This window comes from Telopea speciosissima, chromosome 5, assembly GCF_018873765.1.
Source record: "Telopea speciosissima isolate NSW1024214 ecotype Mountain lineage chromosome 5, Tspe_v1, whole genome shotgun sequence".
Lineage (NCBI taxonomy): Eukaryota > Viridiplantae > Streptophyta > Magnoliopsida > Proteales > Proteaceae > Telopea > Telopea speciosissima.
Genome location: NC_057920.1, coordinates 68910801 through 68930871, shown reverse-complemented (window position 1 = coordinate 68930871; position 20071 = coordinate 68910801). Strand labels below are relative to the sequence as shown.

Genomic DNA, 20071 nt, shown 5'->3' with positions numbered 1-20071 from the left:
GCGTGCGGTGTGCTGCCCTTACGCCCAAACACAAGGATGCATGGAATGACTGTTGTGCCCCCATGGAAAGACGGAAATTCTTGGTGGTTATGGCAGTAATTTTGCGCACCCCTGTGTCCAGGCGCAGAGGCAGTACACCACACACGCTCAGGTAATGTTCTCTTTCCCATGTTTTTATATATAGTCTCAAGGCCCATTTTAATAGCAAGTAGGCTTATGTTTATGACCCAATAACCTATACCTTCTAAGCCCATTTAGCCAGTTTTCCATGTTCCTAAATCCAAATACCATAGATGATGTTCTACAGAGGATGATCACCTGACCCGTTTAACTATTAGGTATCATGGTTTAAGGTATCGAAAATCGGAATCAATGGGGATGAATCTCATGCTCGATACGAGTTTTTAAACATTGGTGACAGTTGCAGCCATTAACAAATCGGTTTTTTTTTTTTTTTTTTTTTTCTTGTTCTTTAGTAGTGTCCCACTCAAGTTTTAAAAAATTGGATTCAGGGATGAGATTAGTCTCCATTGATTCTGATTCATTTTGATCCAAAGGGTTTCAAAATTGGCCAAGAATCGATGGGACTTGATATTACTTGATTGAGCTGAGTAAGCAAAGAATGGGGATTAATCAGAATCCATGTCATCATTAACGATTCTGAGTAGAATAAACCAATTTTCTATCTGCTTTTAAAACACTGATCCTACTTAAAAAAATATTTACTAATTGTCAAAAACCAAAAAAAAGTGAACCTAGAATGTAAACCTGCCTTTAAGTAATTCAATGAAATCTGCTTGTCAGCTTGTGCATAGTTGCCGGACAGAGAGTATTGGGCTGGGATTGCCCAAACATATCCCTGGTCCTTGGGCTGCAAATCGCAACAATGCCTTGAAAATATTGAAGTGGGCTGAGTTTGGGCTCGGGTTCGGGTTCTTGAACCAAGTTGAACCTTACACTACAGTGACCAGTTCTAGGGGTGAAACAGGATCGGGTTGGGCCGGGTTTTTCAAAACCCTAGCCCAGCCCTGGAACCCTTTAGCTTAGCCCAGGCCCGCCCTGACCCTGACTCAGGATCTAAGAAACTCAATCCAGGCCCAACCCTGTCGGGTACGGCCCAGCCCAGGCCCGCTCTGATTGACCCTGCTAAGGCTTGGTTGGGTCGGGTTGGCCCTGATTGACCCTGGTTTTTGTCAGGGCCAAATTGACCCTGTTTGACCCTAATTGACCCTGATTTTGCATTGCAAATCAATAAGAAAAAAAAAAACATGTTAGCCCTCACCTAAATCAAAGCATTCGAGCGCTCAAATGCGTAAAGAAAAGAAAGGATCAGAGGGTCTGAAACTCTAATAGAAGCACAAAACAAAAAAGAGCTGCAAGAGCTACCGCATGTGAATCATAAAAGGGATCCTATGAATGACTCGGTCTAGAAAGTCTTCAAAGTATTTTTCTACTAGAAGTTACAGAACAGACGTAGAATTTTTCGAGACCGTTCACCTAAGGAAACGAATGAGAAATACGTGCTCTGGAGCAGACTTTTGTGACTAAGTTTGGCTTTGGAAGCATGAAGCATTTCGTCCCGAAAAGCTACTGAAAAAATAACTCAAGAAGCATCTGGATTCTTTGGAGTCTAGTACTCACTGTCTCGTCTACACCAGAAAACTAAAAATACAGAAGAAAGAAAAAGATAGAGACTGCTAATATGTAATAGAAATAAGAGTAATCTGGAAGGTAATAACTAGCCGTCCTTTTTCTTGATCCCTCAATAGAAATGAGAGTAATTTGGAAGGTAATAACTAGCCATCCCTTTTTTTTGGTCCCTCAAAATGCTGAGTTTGTCAAACAGGAAATTCTCATTCAAGTCTCAACACAACGTCAAAGGGTAATGAGAAGGGAAAAACATTCATCATAACTATAATGCATTTATGGTTTTACCTCAGGGAAATGCAATGGAGCTCCACAGCCTCTCTTGAGTTGTAGAAGCTAGAGGACGAGATTCGGAGAGGAGTTGCATAAGCAAAGCCAAGATTGGGAGAAGAAGTAATATATAATTTGATGTTGAATCCTTAAACAGGTGAAGATTTACCTCATGGAGACGCAGAGCGGCAAATGTGCTAGGACTTGCGGCAAAGTAAGGCAAGATTGCAACTTGCAAGTAGTTCTCTGCTGGCGACTTGGAAGAGAAACGACAAAGTGAAAGGATGAAATCCTAAAATCCTAAATGGAGTAAAAGCCAATAAGGGAAAGTTGGGGAACTTTCAGTAAAAGTGGAAGTTTAAAGAAGAATAAAGAGTAAAGAGTAAAGAAGAGTAAAGAATATAGAATGAAGAGTAAAGAGACTAAAGGGCAAAGGCTACAGCGATAAAATCACATAAAAAATCAGGGTCGGGCTGGGTTTAGCCCGATGTCTCAACCCTAGCCCAGCCCAACCCTGACCTCGGGCTTGAATAATCGAACCCTAACCCACCTTTAGGGTTGAAAATCCAACCCAGACCTTATTCGGGCTCAGGTTGGGTTCGGGCTGGCAGGGCTATACTTATACCTTTACTATAAAGTCCAGTCCATGGGGTCCAGTCGTATACGAGGCCCAGGGCAGGAGATTTCATAGGACGGACGTCACCAAGCCTTCCTTACTTGGATGAGAAGAAAATAAATGGAAGCCCTTGAAATGCGACGTCAAAACGATGCTAACGGTAACGGTAACGTGGCAACGGCCGATAGAGCGGCAAGTTCGCATTTTAAAACCCTAACAAGAAGAAACTCAAAATTTTCAGATCGCCCCTTAATAAAATCTTCCCACATTTTGAACCTCGAAACTTTTGAACGTTTCCCCGTTTTTCCCATCAGAATTCCCCAAATCCCGCCCTTAACTTCTCTCTTTCTGAACTCTCGAATCGCAGTATCAAAGAATGGGCGGTGCTCCAAGTCGCGAGGGTCATATCTCGGACTCCGATGAAGAGGAGGAGGAGGAAGAAGAATACGAAGAAGAAGGAAATGACGAAGAAAAGGAGGAGAATCAGAGATCTTCAGCAAGCAAAGGCGAAAACCTAAGTTCTCTGGACGAGGTCGACTCGAGGCTTAAAGCCTTAAAGCTCAAGTATTCCTCCCCAAGTCCTAGAGTGAAGCTCTATCTTCACATCGGCGGCAACACCCCTAACGCCAAATGGATCCTTTCGGAGAAATTCGCCTCCTACTCCTTCGTCAAGACCTCCCGCGTCGATGGCAGCGAAGCAGACGACGACGACGAAGGCGAAGAAGGAGAATCCAGCAGCGGTGGAAAGGGGTGGTGGGTCCTGAAAGTTAGTTCCAAAGTTCGAGCAAAGATCGGCAGAGAAATAAATTTGAAGCAGTTCGACAGCCAACGTCGCGTGGATTTCGTCTGTCAGGCTGTATGGGCGATGAAGTTCTCCACTGACGAAGACTATAAGAACTTCGTCTCCAAATACCAGGATTGCTTGTTTGAGAACACTTTCGGTCTTCAGGGTAATGATGAGAACAAAGTTAAGGTTGTCGGAAAGGAGTTTATTGGCTGGATGAAGCCCGAAGCAGCCGACGATTCCATTTGGGAGGACACTGAAGACAGTTTCGCTAAAAGCCCTGCCTCGGTGACGCCCGTGCGTGCTAGTCAGGATCTGCTGGAAGAATTTGAGGAGGTGGCTGAGGAGGGTGGGATTCAGAGCTTAGCTTTGGGTGCTCTGGACAATAGCTTCCTTGTGGGTAATTCTGGGATCCAGGTGGTCAAGAATTTCAGTCATGGGATCCATGGGAAAGGTGTTTCGGTCAGGTTTGAGAATGACTCTGCCAGAGGTGCTTCTAGTTTAGGATTTTCAACACCGAAGAAAGCCCTTCTCATGAGGGCCGAGACTAATATGCTTCTAATGAGCCCAATGGATGCCAGTACCGCCAGTCGAACGGGGCTTCATCAACTCGATATTGAAACAGGGAAGATCGTTACTGAATGGAAGTTTGAAAAGGATGGGACGGATATTAGCATGAGAGACATCACCAATGATAGTAAGGGGGCTCAGTTGGATCCTTCTGAGTCAACATTCTTGGGCTTGAACAAGAACACACTCTGTCGGTGGGATATGCGTGATCGGAAAGGGATGGTTCAAAACATTGCAAACGCAAACACCCCTGTCCTACATTGGACCGAAGGGCATATGTTCCAGAGGCCAAACTTTTGTTGCTTCGCATCCACTGGTGATGGCTCGATAGTTGTTGGTTCTGAAGATGGGAAGATCCGGTTGTATTCAACGAGAACCATGAGACAGGCAAAAACTGCATTTCCAGGTCTTGGTTCTCCCATTACCCATGTGGATGTTACTTTTGATGGCAAGTGGATTTTGGGCACAACAGATAACTACCTGATTCTTATTTGCACACTTTTCACGGACAAGGATGGAAAGACAAAGACTGGTTTTACTAGTCGTATGGGAAATAAAATTCCGGCTCCAAGATTGTTGAAGCTGACACCGTTGGATTCTCATTTGGCTGGGTCGAATAATAAGTTCCATGGAGGACAGTTCTCATGGGTGAGTATTCTGATTCTCATTCTGGTAGTGTTGTTGTTTGGCTAATTATCTTCATTATAATGTTTTTAGTCTTGTTTACTAAAAACTCATACTTCCTGAAATTAATACTCATAAAATCTTATGCTGTCATTACACATTCAGCTACAGAGTCTATGCTGGAGGATAACTTTCCACATTATAAAATCTTCTTGAACATTAAATTAGCTAGAATATCACAGATTTCACTTGATGCTCCCATCTCTTTTAATTAGTTACTGATTTAATTTAGCAAACATATACATTGTATCTGCATGGTAATCTTCTTTGTCCCAGTGGGTAAGCATTTAGTAGACCCAGCTATGGATTGCAGTTTCTTCTATTGGAAATGGTTCCTTATAGGTTAATGTTTTTGCTTCCCCCACCCGTGTGTGTATGTGAGTGTGTTGTTGTTGTTGCATACATTGTGCACCCAATTTTCTCTCTTTTTTTTTCTCCCCCTGAATACTGAAAGAGCTGTATCCTTTAAATTTATTCCCCAGAATCTGTCGGATGGAAAGTGAATTTCTTATATTCTTTTCCTCCTGCTCCTATTTTCAAGAATGTTACATTTTCCATCAGAGATGCGGTAGGTGTTGTCAAGTTCCTTTTGAGTTCGGAAGAAACATGGTATCCACTCTGGTAATAAATGGGCAAGTTCGGAAGGATTAGTGGTCTAATTGGACCTTATATTATGATTTTGCACTTGTGATAAATTGTTGTGCTTTTCCCAAAACATTTTCTCTTACCGAAGCATGTTTGAGTTGCATGCTAAGTTGTTGACAAGCCTATGTACTAGTAAGGCCGACGAGTCACAGAGTTTCTGATGCAGGGACAATTCCTTGGGCTGACCCAAACCCATTGGGAAACCTAGATGGAGATGAACCGGGTCCAATTGATTTTGGGCCCAATAGGATATCTTATTTATTTATCTAAATTTTATTATTTGAGTTTATCCAGTTGCGTCGATTAGGAGTTTGAGTTATTTTATAATCTCCTTTTATTGCTATTGATGGAGTCTTAGATAGGGTTGAATTAGAGATAATGTGTAGTTGGTTTCAAAGTCTAAGCAGAGCTTTATTTAGGATTTTGTTTCAGTTATGAGTCTTAGTTAGAGGTAAGGTTAATGTCAATTTTAGAGTTTAATTAGGAACCTTTGTTTATCTCTTTAAATACAGCGTTGTAATCAAACGATAGATCACAATAAAAAAATATTGGGTCTGTTTACTGTTACCAGTACAGTACAGCAACAAGGTCGTTTGGCCTCTTCTTCTCCCCTCCTCTGATACTCTCTCTCTCTTTCAGTTGCAATCTTCCTTTTCCCTTTCTTATTCTTCTCCTTCTTTTTCTTTACTGTTACTATTGGGTTTGACCTTTTATATTCTGCAAGTGTCTTTCTACCGAACAGAAAGGGAGTGAACCATCATGCTAGTGGGCAATCAATTGGGTCCATAGTTGCCACGGCGTCTCGGTGACCCAAGGCGGTGGAGAGGGTCCAAATGTCAGGCGACACCAATTAGGCGAACAAGGCGTCCGCCTAGGCGACTAAGGCGCTTGGACACCTAGGCGACGCCTTGACAACTATGATTGGGTTTTTGTTAGTTTGGGTTTAGACTGTCCTTCCATAGACGATTGAATTCCCAGAAGCTCAGCCCCTCAGCCCCCTGAGCCCAAAGAATCCACTTGCTTTGAAGATCGAATTCAGATTCATACCTGATCTTGCCAGATCTGAGTTGTAGAGACAACATCTCTTCTTTGAGTGCCGTTTTGAGGTGTCTATCAGTATGAATCGAGAGACCATCAAGTTCCTAACATTCGATTGCAGTTTCAGACCATTCCAGGGCTTGAGCAGTGAGAATGATCACTTGGAATCGAAGCAACCTCCGCTGGTTTTGGGTGAGTTTGAAGGTTGAAGATGACTCTTCAATCTTGAGTTAAGCTTTAACCCTTTTCTTTTTCTCGACTTCCCCATTGTACCCTTCTAAATTCCCTTAATGCTACTTTATCCTTTAATTACCTTTAATCCCAAGTCCATCCCCATACAAAAATTATTAATCCCATTCTTGTCCTTCTCTATTTAACTACCAAATCACCCCTTGGAAATTCTGGCTTATACGAGATCACCATTGGATCTTAGTTTGGAGCTATTGTTTAATTAGGTGGGTCCACAAGCGATCCAAAACGGGTTTTGGAACCCTGGATGTGCATCAGTTTCTCCCCACATAGAGGCCTTTTCCCCCCTTCCCAAATTGCTCTCTTCTAAATTTATGTTTGCCTCTGTTCATTCAGTTAAAAACTATTTGTTTTTATTCATTCACAAAACAAAAGAAACAAATGGTTGTTTTAATTGCTCTTTATTGGAGATCTCTTGAACCTTGTCCTTTTTTCTTTTATTTGTCACGTCACATTTTATAGAGTAATTATGATCCATGACTTAAACAAGAAACTTGAAGCTGGTAATTACATCCAGTGTAAAAATTTCCAGTTATATGAGCTCATTTATCTTCAAACTCATCTTTAAATTTTAAGCTACAGTCAAATTTCATATCATATGAAGTTTGGAGTCGCTGCTTTGGAAATTTTAGACCATTCGAAATACAGTAAATCTATCGGAATTAATTAAGTCTGTTAATTGTGCTGGTGAACCAAGCTGTAGGATTTGGAGTTTCTGAGATTACCCATTTTTGCAAGGGAGAGATGCTATGGTGGCTCACGTTTTAATTATGTTGGGTGTATTCTTCATGCAAACTGTTTGGCAAGCAGTTTGATGCTTTCCATGTCTAGGTAAAAGGGAAACATTGTTTTTTTTTGGGGGGAGGGTGGGGGGTGGGGAGAACCTAGGTCACTCTTCATTGATCATTGAGGCCAGTTGGCAGTTGTTTCCAATTTGTAGTATTTCCATTCAAGTCTCAATCCTTGTTGTCAAATCATTTATCTACTATTCCCATATTTAATTCCTGATATGTCATTCAGGCTGCATTCAAACATGCGAACCAACTGGGTACCTGGTGGCTTGGCTGCTACTGCCTACTGCAAAGAGTTGCCATATCTGTTCCCCCTTTCTTTAGTAAAAAACCAGGTTTGCGGTCTAGCTTATTTTTGTCTTAAGTAAATACAACAACAACAACAACAAACTCAGCCTTATTCCAACTTAATGGGGTCGGCTACATGGATTCAAACACAACAAAACTAACTAAGTTCTAACAGGGGATGCAATATGAAAGAAGAAATGGAAACTGAGGAAAGATGCAGTATGACACTAGATACAAAATGGAGAGTGGAAAATGACAAGTGAAGGATGGAAGATAGTAAGAGGAAAGAAGCCCAACCCAACATGACAAGAGAATCTCAGCTAAATGGGGTCTGCTATCTGGATCCTTGCCCTCGAATAGGCCCTATCCGAAGTCATACTAGGTACAAGACCTAGGCTATGCATGTCCTTCCTCACCACTTCACCTATGGTTGAATATGACCAAACCACCTTAAGTGACTCTCTCGGAGTTTGTCACCAATATGTTTGTTCCGTACTTTATCCTTCCTTGTTTTACCATACATCCATCTTAACATCCTCATCTCTGCTACACAAAGCTTACCAATATGACACTTCTTAACTACCTAACATTCTGCCCCATACATCTGGGAAACATCATCCTCTATGCCACCTTCTTTACTTATGATTGATCCCAGATATCTAAAATAGTCACTTTGTGGTATCTCTCTATTATCAATTCGAATCATATCAGTATCCATCACAGTGTGACTAAAATTACACATCATACACTCCGTCTTTGTTCTACTAATCTTAAAGCCTCTTGTTTCCAATGTTGGCCTCCAAAGCTCTAACTTAGAGTTGATCCCTTCTTTTGTCTCATCCACCAAAACGAAAAATTTGTAAGACACCAATATCAGTATCCATCACATTATTTTTGTCTTTAAGTAAATGGATGTCTTAATTTCTAGTGGGTAATTGATTTAGGTGCACTACCTTGGACTGACCAAATCCGTTTGGGAACCCAGACAAAGATGAACCGGGTCCAGTTTGAGTTTTGGATCTAGTAGGGTTTTAGGAATTTATGTTATTTGGGGAAAATAATGTGCTTTTTTTTTTACTTTATTTTATTCTCCTAGCTACACATGATATTTGGTTTCCCAATTTTTTCTTAGTTTCCTAGTTAGAGACAACAGCAACTCAGCCTTATCCCAACTAAATGGGGTCGGCTACATGGATCCTTACAAAACAAATTAAGGAAAATAGAGGTCCTCACAAAGTGTAAGTAGAGTAAGAGGAATGAAGAATAAAACTGAAGAAATGAGATAAGAAAAATGATAAATGGAAAAATGAAAAATGAGAGCAAGAGAAAAGAGGAAAGCCCAGGAAATCAGGAAAATCTCAGCTACCTGGTGTCGACAACGCGGATCCTTGCCCTCCAATAGGCTCTATCTAAGGTCATACTTGGCACATAACTTAGACTCTGCATCTCATTCTTCACAACCTCACCTATGGTCATTTTAGGCCTGCCCTAGTTCTTTTAGCTCCCTCAATCGGAATCAGGTCACTCCTCCTTACTGGGGCGTACCCAGGCCTTCGTTGCACATGGCCAAACCACCTCAGATGACATTCTCGGAGCTTGTCGCTGATTGGGGCAACTCCCACATCAGTTCTAATACTTTTGTTCCTCACTTTATCCTTCCTAGTTTTGCCGCACATCCATCTTAACATCCTCATCTTTGCAACACATAGCTTCGCTATACCACGATACCTGATAGACAAAAAAAAGTTAGAGAGTTAGTCTTTTATTTCTCTTTATATATGGTGTAATTCCCCATCGTTAGAGGTAGATTGAAAAGATGAATTGGGTTGGTTGTGTTTGAGAACCTGAGTGGCTCTTTGTGTGTGTGTGCAACTCCCCCCCCCCCCCCCCTTCTTCTTTTTCTTCTTATGTGATTTCTTCCCCTCCCTTGCAACTCTGAGACCCCTCTCAGGTTATCCCCTTCTTCCCTACCGGCCCTCCACCAGTAATTGGTGGTTTTTCAAAGTTTTTGAAAGTAACCTTCACATTTTTTTTGGGTGTGGGGGGGGGGGGGGGAGATAAGTAAAACCTTCACATTTGTGTCACTGATGCTGAAGCGTTAGCTTGGACCTATAATTATTTTTCTAACTTGTAGTTGGAATGCTGTTGGTCCTCCATTTTTAGAAACCAACTTGGTTTCACAGTTAAGGCTAATAATTCTTGCACCTTTCTAATAAATACATTTGTTATGCCATTTTTTGTGTTATTAGTTGTAAGTAGAGTCTTATTTTTGCACATGTGTGTGTACCATTCTTATCATTTTGGCCACTGTTTTAAACCAATGACAATGGAAAGATGAGTAATTTAAACTGTATTTGGCATTCCATTTATACTTTGAGATTCTGACCCCCACAAACCAATGATTGAGAAACCAAATACTTTTATTCTTTTTGTTCTTCAAAGATTGGTCCTTTTTGTGTGATCTATGTATCCGAAAATGGATTTTTTAAGGAAATCTGGTAGAGTGGTAGTCTACGAAACAATCATGGAATAGAGTATCTTATGACTACTACTCTTAAGTTGTAGCTATACAGTAGTACATACTCTTAATTAGTCAAATTTCTTTACCAAATCACCTAATTTTTTTTTTTCAAGGGTCATTATGGTTCTTACTTCTTAGAGTAGTTTTGTGCTAAATCGGAACTATTATTGTTAACAAAACAGGAATTTCGTGAATGGCTTGAATGATCAATGAGATCAGTCAAGCTCTCTATTCATAATAATAATAATAAAAGAGATTACAAAGGGAAACACTGTTCACGACACTGTTCAGGTAAACAGTGCCACAGCCCAAATTACAATTCTACCCTTGTTCAAAAGTACATAAATAAAGCATAAATAAAATACCAAAAATACCCTTATAATATCGGGTAACACATCTCAACACTCCCCCTCAAGTTGGGGCATAGATATCACACATGTCCAACTTGACTAGACTAGGATAAAACAACTTCCCACTCAACCCTTTGGTGAAGACATAAGCCAGTTGATCTCCAGACTTCACAAAAGGGATACAAATCTGCCCACTCACTAACTTCTCCTTGATGAAGTGTCTGTCAATCTCCACATGTTTGGTATGGTCATGCTGCACTGGATTGTGGGCAATGCTAGTTGCTGCTTTGTTGTCACAGTACAACATCATTGGAAGATGAACAGAACCACGGATATCAAGGAATAAACTTTGAAGCCACAGTAACTCACATATGCCCTGGGCCATAGCACGGAATTCAGCTTCAGTACTAGATCTTGCCACAACATTTTGCTTTTTACTCCGCCATGTGACCAGATTTCCTCCAACAAAAGTACAATAGCCGGAGGTAGATTTCCTGTCAGGGTTACCACCCCAGTCAGCATCTGTGTAAGCCTCAATGCGAAGATGGTCATGAGGAGACAAAATGATCCCCTTTCCTGGAGCTGACTTCAAATAATAGAGAATACGAAGAACAGCAGCCATGTGAGTGGAATAAGGATCATGCATGAACTGGCTCACAAGACTCACAGCAATGGCAATATCTGGTCTGGTGTGGGAGAGATAAATCAGGTTGCCCACCAATCGTTGATATCTGCCCTTATCAATAGGTTCACCAATCTTCTCTTGCAGACGGGTAGTAGCTTCCAAGGGAGTGTCACAAGGATGACCACCAAGCAAACCAGTCTCTGATAGTAAATCTAGAACATACTTTCTCTGGGAGAGAAAGATGCCTTTTGGAGAACGGGCAACTTCAATCCCAAGAAAATATCTTAGCTGTCCTAGATCTTTTATGTCAAATTCCCGTCCCAAGAAAGCCTTCAGGTGAGAAACTTCATCTGTATCATTACCAGTCATAACCATGTCATCAACATAAACTATGAGAAGAGTGACCTTTTCTCCCTTTCGCTTGATGAACAGAGTGTGATCAGCATTACTCTGTTTTTATCCACAGGAGACCATGGCTTTATGAAACCTACCAAACCATGCCCGTGGAGATTGCTTCAACCTATAGAGTGCCCTTTTGAGCCTACAAACTTTCCCATGGGTCTTGTCAGAGGAAAAACCCGGAGGAACATCCATATAAACCTCCTCTTCCAACTCCCCATGAAAAATGCATTTTTTACATCCAACTGCTATAGGTCCCAGCCAAAGTTGACAGCACAAGACAGTAAGACCCGGACAGTGTTCAACTTCGCAATAGGGGCAAATGTCTCCTGGTAGTCGATCCCCTAAGTCTGAGTGAAGCCTCTGGCCACAAGCCTGGCTTTATATCTATCCACTGTTCCATCTGGCTTCTGCTTGACAACAAATACCCATTTGCACCCGACTGGTTTCTTACCCGAAGGAAGAACAACTAGCTCCCATGTCTCATTTTTAAGTAAGGCCGTCATTTCTTCCATCATGGCTGCTTTCCACTTTGGATCTGCAATCGCCTCCTGCCATTTCTGAGGAATAGAAATAGAGGAAAGAGAAGAAACAAATGCATGATAGGAAGGAGATAAAGCATCATAGGAGACAACATTGGAGATGGGGTGTTGGGTGCATGACCTAACGCCTTTACGAACAACGATAGGTAAGTCAAGGGAAGGATCCTTACCAGATGATGTAGTAGGGTCTGGATCTGGATCAAGTACAGATGATTGTGGAGGTGGTGGTAGTCTCAACTTGTCTGTGCGCTCCCGGTATATACCTTATCAACGAGGATTTGGTAGAGTCTCGCTCCCCGCCTGAATAGGAGCCACTGGAGGAGCTGAAGTTCGAGGGCTCCCCCTGAATAGAAGCCGGAAGTATAGCAGACACATCTTCAAAACCCTGATCTTGCTCCCCCTGAAGAGGTGTCTGGGAATAATATGACAAGGACTCATGAAAGACAATATCCATGGAGACAAAAGTACGACGAGAAGGGGGATGATAACACTTGTATCCTTTCTAGGTCGTAGAATAGCCCAGAAAAATACACCGAATGCTCTGTGGATCAAATTTCCCATGAGGATGATGATTGCGGACATAGCAAACACAACCAAGGTCGCAGAATAGCCCAGAAAAATACACCGAATGCTCTGTGGATCAAATTTCCCATGAGGATGATGATTGCGGACATAACAAACACAACCAAAAACTTAGGGGGAAACCACAAAGGAGGGGGAACCACAAAGGAGGAGGAACCCTGGAGGAGATCAACGGGGGAACGACCATCAAGGACACGGGTAGGCACACGGTTGATGAGATAAGCAGCGGTAAGAATGGCATTACCCCAGTAGTGAGAAGGAACCTGCCGTGCAAACATAATGGCCCGGGCTCCTCGAGGAGATGTCTATTTTTCCTTTCAGAACCCCATTTTGGGCGGTGTGTCAACACAATGATCCGATGGACAATACCATGTGCAGCCAAATAAAGTTGGAACCGACCCTCCATGTACTCTCTGCCATTATCACTGCGTAAAATGCGCAAGGTGGCATTGAATTGGGTCTGGACCATACGATGAAGTGACTGAAAACCGCGGAAGACCTCACTTTTATGGCTCATCATGTACACCCAAGTGGCACGAGTATAACAATCAATAAACGAGACAAACCATCGATGACCAGAAAGGGAAGTACAACGGGCAGGGCCCCACACATCAGAATGAACCAAAGAAAAAGGAGACGCACTTCTTTTATTTAATGAAGAATAACTGGAATGAGTCTGTTTGGCCAAAACACAAGCCTCACATAAAAACTCTTTCCTATTACAATGCTTAATCAAGCTCGGAAACAAAAGAAACAAAGTACTAAGGGATGGATGACCAAGTCGACAGTGCCAGAGATGAAGGGTAGGGGACGAGGCGGACTGTAAATGATGAGCTGTAGAGGAAGCCGAATGCAAAGTAGAAGGTTGACCCGGGTCAAGTAAGTAGAGACCACCCTGCATCTTACCACCCCCAATCGTGCGCCCCGTCTCCAGATCCTGTATGACACAATGAGAAGGGAAAAAAGTCAGTTTGCAGTTCAGATCTCTAGTTAGACTACTAATAGAGAGAAGGTTGGTAGAAAAGGACGGAACATGCAAAACAGATTTTAATGAAAGGGTAGGTGAACAACGTATGGAACCCTTCCCATTAATAGGAGAAAGGGAACCATTAGCTACTCGAACACTGTCTTTGCCAGAAGATGGAGAATAAAGATGAAATACATGGGAGGAGCCAGTCATGTGGTCAGTGGGACCGGAATCTATAATCCAAGGATTGGAGACAGCCGATGCAGACAAACTACTGACTGGAGTACCTGAGGCAAAATTAGAACCAGGAGGGGTAGCAGGTACAGATGTCGTAGTGGAGGCAGCGGAAGAGGCCTGTAGCATGCAATGGAAAGCTAGGAGCTCATCCTGAGTAAGCCCAATGTCAGATGAAGGGGCAGCAGCAACAGTAATAGGAGAATCAGCCATATGAGCCTTGGGCTTAAACTTCCCACTGTCTTTTTTTTCCTCAAAATCAGCAGGCTTCCCATGGAGCTTCCAGCATTGAGCCTTAGTATGATAGAGCCTGTTGCAGTGTTCACACTTGACAGGACCTTTAGGGACAGCAGTACCACCATCAATAGTGGTAAGAGAAGGAATACTGGAAGCAACTTGCAAGGTGGATCGATCAACAGTAGAGGAATGCAGCATACCAACGAGATTCCTCATTATGAACCAAGGTAAAGGCCTGCTCTAGGGATGGAAAAGGGGACTGCCCAAGTACTTGCACCCGAATAGGATCAAACTCCATATTTAGTCCAGCCAAAAAATCATAGACACGTATTTTGTCAACGTGTTTGCGATAGGTAGCCAGATCAGTAGCAGTAGAGGGCTGATAGTCGGAGTAATGATCCAATTGCTGCCACATGTTCTTGAGGGCAGCATAGTATTTGGAGACAAAGAGCTCCTGTTGGGTAGTGGCATTAGCCTTCTTTCTAATCTCATAGACATGTGCATCATTCCCAGTGCGACCATAAGTCTCTTTGGCACCATTCCAGATAGTATGGGTGTGTCCAGTAGAAGAAAATTGTCTGAGATATCCCCTTGCATAGAATGGATCAAGTAGGACATCACCATCGCATCATTAGATAACCACTTGTTGAGCTGAGAACCCTCTTCCACTGGTTTAGTTGTTGTCCCAAGAAGATGGCCATGAGGCCACGGCCAGCTACTGTCAAATAGGTACACCGAGACCACTTCAGGTAGTTAGAGCCATCAAGTTTGATTGGGGCAGCAAGGGGAAGAAAATCAGTCTGGGGCTGGCCATCAATGCCAGAAGAGGCCGAAGAAGAATCTGAACCAGTCATTGCAGCAGGTAACCAATCTTCAATGAAGCAGCAAACAGCCAAAAAATATCTAAAAAAAAAATTATGGAATCGACCCCCAATAGAAGAGAGTTGTATTGGAGCAAAAAATCTCAGATATGTAGGCTGGGAATGATGTCGAATGAAGGCAGCAAGGGTGCCAATCAGATGCAGCAGGAACCAGCAGCCCAACCCCAAGATCGATTAATGTCAGGGTTTTGAAAAAAAACCCTAAGAAGAGAGATCGATAAGGGGCTGGGGTCTTCAACCAATCTGATGAAGTGAATAGGGGTTGAGAACAATATCAAATAAAGATCCCGCAATAGAAGATGCTGCCGAAATAGATGTAGAGGCCTGATCTCCAAAAAAAAATAGGAATCTTCAAATTGCAGGCAGTTCTTCAGCTCCACTCGATCCAAAAAAGAGGCATAAAAAAGGAGGTATGTTGGGGCAGCAGCTAGATCATTATGATCACCTCAGTAGTGCTGCCCTGATGGTGGAAGAAGAACCAAAAGAAAGGAAGAAAGAAGGGAAGAAGCTCGATGGAGGGAAGGAGAAAAAAAAATCGAAGGGAGGGAGGTGGGTTTTGAAAACTTAGATCAGAGTGTATTTGGCTCTGATGCCATGTTAACAAAACAGGAATTTCGTGAATGGCTTGAATGATCAATGAGATCAGTCAAGCTCTCTATTTATAATAATAATAATAATAAAAGAGATTACAAAGGGAAACACTGTTCACGACACTGTTCAGGTGAACAGTGTCATAGCCCAAATTACAATTCTACCCTTGTTCAAAAGTGCATAAATAAAGCATAAATAAAATACCAAAAATACCCTTATAATATCAGGTAACACATCTCAACAATTACTATTGTTAATATTTGTTTCACAATTTGTAATATTTACAAGATGTTTTGACATAAACATGAAGGTATTCATTATGGAGCCAAAGTAGTTTTGTATGAGAGGTCTTGATGCAGTTGCAATGGCTATGATCTCATATGGAGGCCTAGGGCGCTAGCTTGGGAGGCCCACATGGTGCTGGTAGCAGTCCAATGGACTGAAAACATGCTTTGGATAGTTATATTATCGGTTGGGCCTTATATTTTCCCGGATTTCATTGTAACAAACCTAATTTATAAGCCTATACAGTGGGTGTGAAGTAGTATACAAGATTAGTAGTTAAGCGTTTGAGTTAGATATGATACTGAATAGCTTTTAAGAGTTCTGTTTTAAGTCTATTTACTTTACGTTAGAGTGTGAGAGTGATTAATTATCCTTTATGCGTCAGTTTAAGAAATTAAAAAAGTTATATATGGGACAAGGTTCAAGACTTCTTAAAAGTAAAGAATTTTGAAATTTTTAAAGAGTTGTAATGGTGTTGACCAATGTATATGGGACAAGGTTCAAGATTTCGGTTTCGACTGAAATGCAGTCGAAAAACTCTGCATGTTTTTCAGCTGGCCATTTCAATGGTCAAATGGCCATATTTTGGTCCAAAACTTCAGTAAAACCCTAATTAATCATTTCTAAACATATTGGAACCTTTAGATTGTAAATAAACATGCCCAAAATGGTAGTGTAGTTTTGTATCATAGTTTGGTAGTGTACGTTGTACCCTACTGTATACTTCCTCAAATATAGCCTATTCTACACATAATTTAGTATTAAAACACAAAATTCTATGAAAACAATTAAAATATGCATTAGGAATGATGAAAAACCATTTTATATTACACAATGTCAAAGTGTTACAAGTGTACAAGTGTACAAGTGTTGTAAGGAGTCAAGTACAAGTGTACTACCAAGGTTAAAACACCCCGGCGAAATTGTTTTTTCAACTCTATTAGTACCACAGAGTTACCTTGTTCAAATGTGGCAATTTGCCACAGTAGATGCGTTATAGTAGTCCCAATACTTTGTTCCACCAAGAAATGTAGGTGATTCGGCAAAAAATACCAAATCTAGGATTTTTTTGGAGTTCTCCCACATCTAACAGGAGAAACCGAATCGAAACCAAAATTTCCATCGCAACAGTGTTTTTATATGTACTATTTGTACCAAAACCAAGTCGAAAGTGTAATTTCTGCTGAAATGTTGAAATTTCGGTCGAAACTGTACATTCCTACTGAGTTGCATCCAATTTCGTTTCAACCTTCATTGAAACCGAGATATTTCGCAAAATCTCGGTGGCTTTGACTGAGATTTTGATCTATGATATGGGATTGGTGTTCCAGATCTGATCTCCCTTTTTCTCCTTCTTCTAGTTCTGTTCTTCTTTATTTGTAGGTGTGATCTTTCCTCCCTCTTCTTCCTACTTCGAATTATCACTTCTACTAATCTACAGATCCCTATTTTTTTTTCCAAGTTTCAGGTTGCCATTGACTAGAATATCAGTTATTGAATGGAATCTTGTTCTTAATCTGCCCTATTTTGATTTCATATTACTGTTTAAGGTTCAGACTACTATTAATCATTAAAGCAGTTCATTATTTGGTTACTGTTTGAGCCCATAAAGATTCCTGCCATCGAGTTTTGTTCTTAATCTGTGTTTCTATATCCTAATTCAAGTTGGATTCTTCCATAACCTGAAATCTTTCGCTTGGACTTGAATAATCTATTGCATTCGTGTTCTACTAATTGATTTGGCCATCCAATCAGAGTTTTATGCACTTCTGCTTTATTTTTGGTTAGTTTTTTATTTTCTCTCCAATCTGGAATTCCTTACCTGCTATCACTTCACAAGCTGGTCTCCCACTGGATCTTACTGGTTTGGGGTTAACGTTGCATTAGTTCCTTGCAACTACAATAAGCGACCTTAGTTAGCATCATTCCGCAAGGGATTGAGAATTGAAGTGAGTTTTGACCCAATTGTTTAGAATGTAGTTATGCTCTTATTTTGAGGGGCGGTTTGGGGGGGGGTTCCTTATGGTCTGGGATCGTTTCCTTACCATCTCTTATTCTAGGATCTAGTGTTTGTCAGCAAAAAAAAGTTGGTGTCTTTGTAATTTTATGTTGTCAGGGCGTTGTCTAGGCCCTAAAACATTTTCAAAAGGCCTAGGCAATTGGTGGCCTTTGTTGTTTATGCAGAATTTTATACTAATTGTTATTTAGAGGATACAACTTTACATAGAATGTAGTTATGCCCTTATTTTGAGGGGCAGGTTTTTTTTTTTTTTTGGGGTGGGGGGTGGGTCTTATGTTCTGGGATCAATTGTTTCCTATCATCCCTTATTCTAGGATCTAGTGTTTGTTAGCAAAAATAAAGTTGGTGTCTTTAAGCACTTGCAACAGTTGTTAGAACAAATGGCCCTTAAGGCCATTTCGGACAATTTCACTCCCAATCCATTTTCTCACCCTGTAAATCTCTCTTTTTAAGCAATAGATTTTCTTTGCATAAAAAAAAAGTTGGTGTCTTTGTAATTTCTATGTTGGCTAAAAGGCCTAGGGAACTTTTGAATTTTACATACAAGTCTTCCACCCTAAAGCATAGTATTTCATACATAAAGTCCCCAAACTTTTATTATTTTACACCAAAACTCCCAACTTTAGGCCGCACATTTTAGTTGCCTAGGAGCCACGCCTTGGCGTCAAGGTTACTGCCCACGACAATTATGGTAATTTTGAAATGGGCGAGAAAGCTGCCAATCTGTGTAGTGTACACTAATGCTTCCCTGTGTAGCTGTGTCTATCTCTCTCCTCCCCTCCTATGAAATGACATATATGCCCTTATTGTGGGAGGAAAGAGATAGACACAGGAAGGTGCTAGCGTACTCTATGCAGCTGGACAGGGAATTCAATTCCTTTTGAAATATAGGATTACATTGGTTAATGATTAATTTGTCCGAGTATGTATCTATGGTCAAATAAGGCAGCACGTTTTAGTTGCCTAGGAGCCGTGGCCTGAGTGCCAAGGCGCCCTTCAACTGCCTTGGTTTGGTATACTGCCCATGATAACTATAGTTAATTTTGAAATGTAGGATTACATTGGTTAAAGATTAATTTGTCCAAGTAATGGTATTTTTGGTCGAATAAGGAAACTGGATTAATAAATACCGCCATGCTTTACACATCATAAAACAAAATTGTTGTTAACTTTTGAGTTCTTTCTGGTATTAGCAATTAAATGCTTAAAAACTATTCTAGACTTCTAGTTTATATTTGCTTCTGGATGATTTTTAACCAAGGATGTGCCTTTCAATGATATCTGTCACAGGTTACCGAGAATGGCAAACAGGAGCGCCACCTAGTTGCAACAGTTGGAAAGTTCAGTGTAATATGGAACTTTCAGCAAGTAAAGAACAGTGCACATGAGTGCTACCAGAACCAGGAAGGCCTCAAGAGCTGCTACTGCTACAAAATCGTCTTGAAAGATGAGTCCATTGTTGACAGCCGCTTCATGCATGACAAATTTGCTGTTAGTGACTCACCTGAGGCTCCGTTGGTGGTTGCAACCCCAATGAAAGTCAGCTCCTTCAGCATATCGAGCAAGCGATGACAGTGTTGAATAATTCATGGTTAAATGTGTTTGCATTCTCGACTGACTTATTTGTATGTGGCAATTGGCCAAATGCTACATTTGGACCATTTGATTGTGTTAGGCTTTCATTTTCTGTTTATGTAATTGCATTAGATGACTGACATTTCCTGATTGTCTAAATGGAATTCCATCTGCTTGTTATTGAGCATGGAAGTTTGTCCCAGATGCAAGATCCTAACTTGGGATTAGAGGGTCAGATTTTTCTGTAGTTTTCTCAAATGGTGACTTGTTGGAAAGTGAGATATGCCTTGCTGTGGCTTGAATCTTTCTTTGATCCAAATAAATGGTATGATGATTGAGGAGGCATATGTTTTTTGAGACACCAGCGGTATTTTGATCTATTTGATGTTCAAGAGGATCGAGCGACTTAGACCGAGTTTCCCTTTAATACTAAAGAAGGAATTCTTTCACCAGAGGCATTAGTACTATTAGGATTCCGGGGGAGGGTAATTTGGGCTTCGGCAGTAAATTGTTAAAAGTCTAATGATGATCGAAGAGTCCAATCTTAAGGTCACTTCTTCAGTGGAGAATGAGTTCTTCCTACTCAACGGTTGAAGGAAAACTTTCACAAAGCGATTTTTGACTGTCCTCATTTATTAGAGTTGGTAGGTATTCTGAAAACTTATTGCCTTGGGTTGCAA

The 20071-nt window shown here is 41.2% G+C and overlaps 1 protein-coding gene across 1 annotated transcript; it reads left to right on the top strand.

Moving 5' to 3' along the window:
* The first annotated feature begins 2872 nt into the window (after positions 1–2872).
* LOC122661315 (protein CYPRO4-like) lies at positions 2873–19578 on the top strand. The gene is made up of 2 exons (XM_043856672.1): positions 2873–4535; positions 19107–19578. Exons 1-2 carry the CDS (start codon positions 2910–2912, stop codon positions 19386–19388), a joined length of 1908 nt encoding a protein of 635 aa, XP_043712607.1. The 5' UTR covers positions 2873–2909; the 3' UTR covers positions 19389–19578.
* Positions 19579–20071: the final 493 nt, after the last annotated feature.